Here is a 2,720-nt window from a genome sequence, read left to right on the forward strand (position 1 = left end):
AAGATATCATCAATGAGCTCCTAATAAATATTTGGTTCTATAACAGATTTGTACTGAAATTAATAATTTAAGTACATTCCTCTAGATACCTAATTTCAGTCAGACAAGGAGATAGAGCAAACTTGTCATTTGCTAAAGGAATTATTACATCTCATATTTAGTTCAGTGTAAGAGATTATAATATTTAAGCTGATTAAAAAGGTTTCAGCTAACAGAAACAACCATTTGAATTGTTTTAACACTGTGTAAAAAATAGGAAAAGCGAAATCTCAGAACAATTTTACTTGTTTGGCCAAAATGCATAGCATGCAGAAAAAATACTTTTAAAAAAAGTGTCAGGAATGCAAGACACCTTAGAATCACATCAGCAAGTTAGGAGGATGTTTATTAAAGGTTGAGTTATGCATTCATTTATTATGTATTCAGATGATCTCTGTAAAGCTGTATCAGGCTTTTGTATTTTCTCTGTTAATCAGGGTTTTTTTTGAACGTGGTATAATTCTGGGAAATAATATTCTAAGCAAATGCTCAAGGTAGATCAAAATAGCTGAACTGTGATAATTTTTAAATATATCACATATATAACCCAATGCAAATATTCTGCATAGTTACACTTCCTACACAGTTACATTATTAATGTCCTAATATAAAACTAACTGGTTATTTTAAGTGAAAAATATTACAGGTGTCTGGGTATGCACTGCTGTGAGAAATACATTGTGGAAAGTTTTCAGACAACAGATGTTTTTTGAGCATTTTAATTTCTTTTAAAGCACATTTTCATATTAAATAGCCCTGATCCTTACAATAAGATCAAGATCTTTGACAAACAAATAATACTATTATTAAGAGCAACTATTACAAGGAAACATACAGCACCTGTTTAATACACACTACTTTTAAATGTTCCATGGAATACTGCTGCTGTTTTGAGGACAGACTTATCAGGATCATTTTGCTTTTCAGTATATAACAAGTAGAAAGGTCAACTGCATCTCATATGGCAGCTGGTTAAAAAACAAAACAAAACAAAAAAACCCAATTGTGGACAAAGTGCCTGTAAGTTTTGAACAGGAACTGAGAAAAATCTTGAATGTTCATGTAATGTTTGCTTAGGCAAGTGAAGAGGTGATTTACCTTATTGTCTACAAAGAGATATTGCCTGCTTGCTTCCACACCAAAGATTCTAAAGCTGACATAGTTTGTAAACCACAGTGTGAGATTTATGATGTTATACTGCAGAAACCTGTTCAGACCCTGATTTACAATCCTGGTGACTGTACTCAACTCTGTCATCATATCTAATTATAGCTAACTGCAGATTACCATATTGCAAACTCTCATCTTCCTTTGGAAGAAATATGACTTTTTCCTTAAAAAAAAAAAAAAAAAAATAAAAATAAAAAGGAAAGAATCAAACATCCTGAGGGCTAATGAACAAAAATGCACTATCCCATGTTGGACTGCAAACCAAAACTCTTCAAATTGGTGCTGTAAAACTTCCAATTGCTGTTTGTTGGCAACTTGTTTTAGCCTCAAGTACTTAAACAGTAAATCACCATTACACTAATACCATACCTTTGGCCTGAAACATATTAATCTTGGTTAACAATAACTGACATTTACATTACCAATTCAATTCAGGCATTGTGGTGACTAAAGACATATTCAAGAGCTTCAGGGAGAAAAGTTATTAGTTCTGAATGTGTCCTTACTTTTCACAGAGAACCATTTTGAAGAAACATTATCATAAATTCTTATGTTATAATCTTATAACATAAACATTCAAATCCTAATTGATCTGTAAAACACTTGACTTGGAGTAAAAACTGCATTTGTTTCTTCGGTGCAGCTACCTGCACAATATAATATATTTCAGGTATTTTCAAGAGCCACCTTTCTTTAATTTGTCTACTCAAGAGAAACTTAAAACTTGAAACTCTAAAGAAAAATGACAATTTTAAATATTCTGAAGAACATGGCAGAACATGACAAATAGTACCAGATCCTCCCAAGAGAGGGAGGATGGACTTCTTTACTAAGATCCTAAATGCAAAAAAAAAAAAATATCTTTTAACAGGTAGGGTAGTTTTGCTATTATTTATTTAGTGTCTCCCCTCATCTTTCAAGCAATCTGAAGAGCAGTACTTATTGCATTAAGTATGCATACCCTTAGCAGGAAAACTTATCCTTCTCCTTATACCTGCACATTGTAACTGCAGCGCAGCACAGAGCACACCTGGAACAAACATTTTATTCCAACTTTGGAGCGTTCTCAACCAGACCACAAAAGGGTTCTACATTCTACAAACCTTAAATTTTCATGTTGTGGAGAAAAATGTTATATTTAACACAGTCCTGATATTTAGGTAGTATTTTTGCTGAATTACAAGATGAGGCCAAAAGAAGATATTGAAGTCTAACAGCATTACAAGAAACACACCAAATTCAAGGTGTTGGGGTTTTTTGTGTGTTTAGATTTAAGAAGTCGCCTACAAAGATTCTTCAAGTAAAACCAGGTTATTTCACTTGTGAAGAAAACAGGATGGATTACATGTATCCCATGTTGCTTTTTGTTTCCCATCTCTTCTTGGCTTCAAATCTGAAAAAGAGCACCAAAAATGTATTAGGCATCATGAGCATGTGTGTTTTCAACCATACAACTCTTAATAACAACAAACACCCCCACCTTATTTTAATACTGTAATAAAGATATGAGG

The 2,720-nt window shown here is 32.7% G+C and overlaps 1 protein-coding gene across 3 annotated transcripts in view; it reads right to left on the reverse strand.

Annotated features, from left to right (window-relative positions):
• Positions 1 to 366: 366 nt before the first annotated feature.
• FAM204A (family with sequence similarity 204 member A) overlaps positions 367 to 2,720 on the reverse strand; it is a 17,980-nt gene continuing 15,626 nt past the window's right edge. For all 3 annotated transcript variants that reach the window (XM_071749524.1, XM_071749523.1, XM_071749525.1), the window contains exon 8: positions 367 to 2,602. In XM_071749524.1, coding sequence (XP_071605625.1) covers positions 2,551 to 2,602 — 52 coding nt within the window. In that variant the 3' untranslated portion in view covers positions 367 to 2,550. The remainder of the gene's footprint in view (positions 2,603 to 2,720) is intronic.

The sequence above is a fragment of the Heliangelus exortis genome, chromosome 7, assembly GCF_036169615.1.
Source record: "Heliangelus exortis chromosome 7, bHelExo1.hap1, whole genome shotgun sequence".
NCBI classification, from domain to species: domain Eukaryota; kingdom Metazoa; phylum Chordata; class Aves; order Apodiformes; family Trochilidae; genus Heliangelus; species Heliangelus exortis.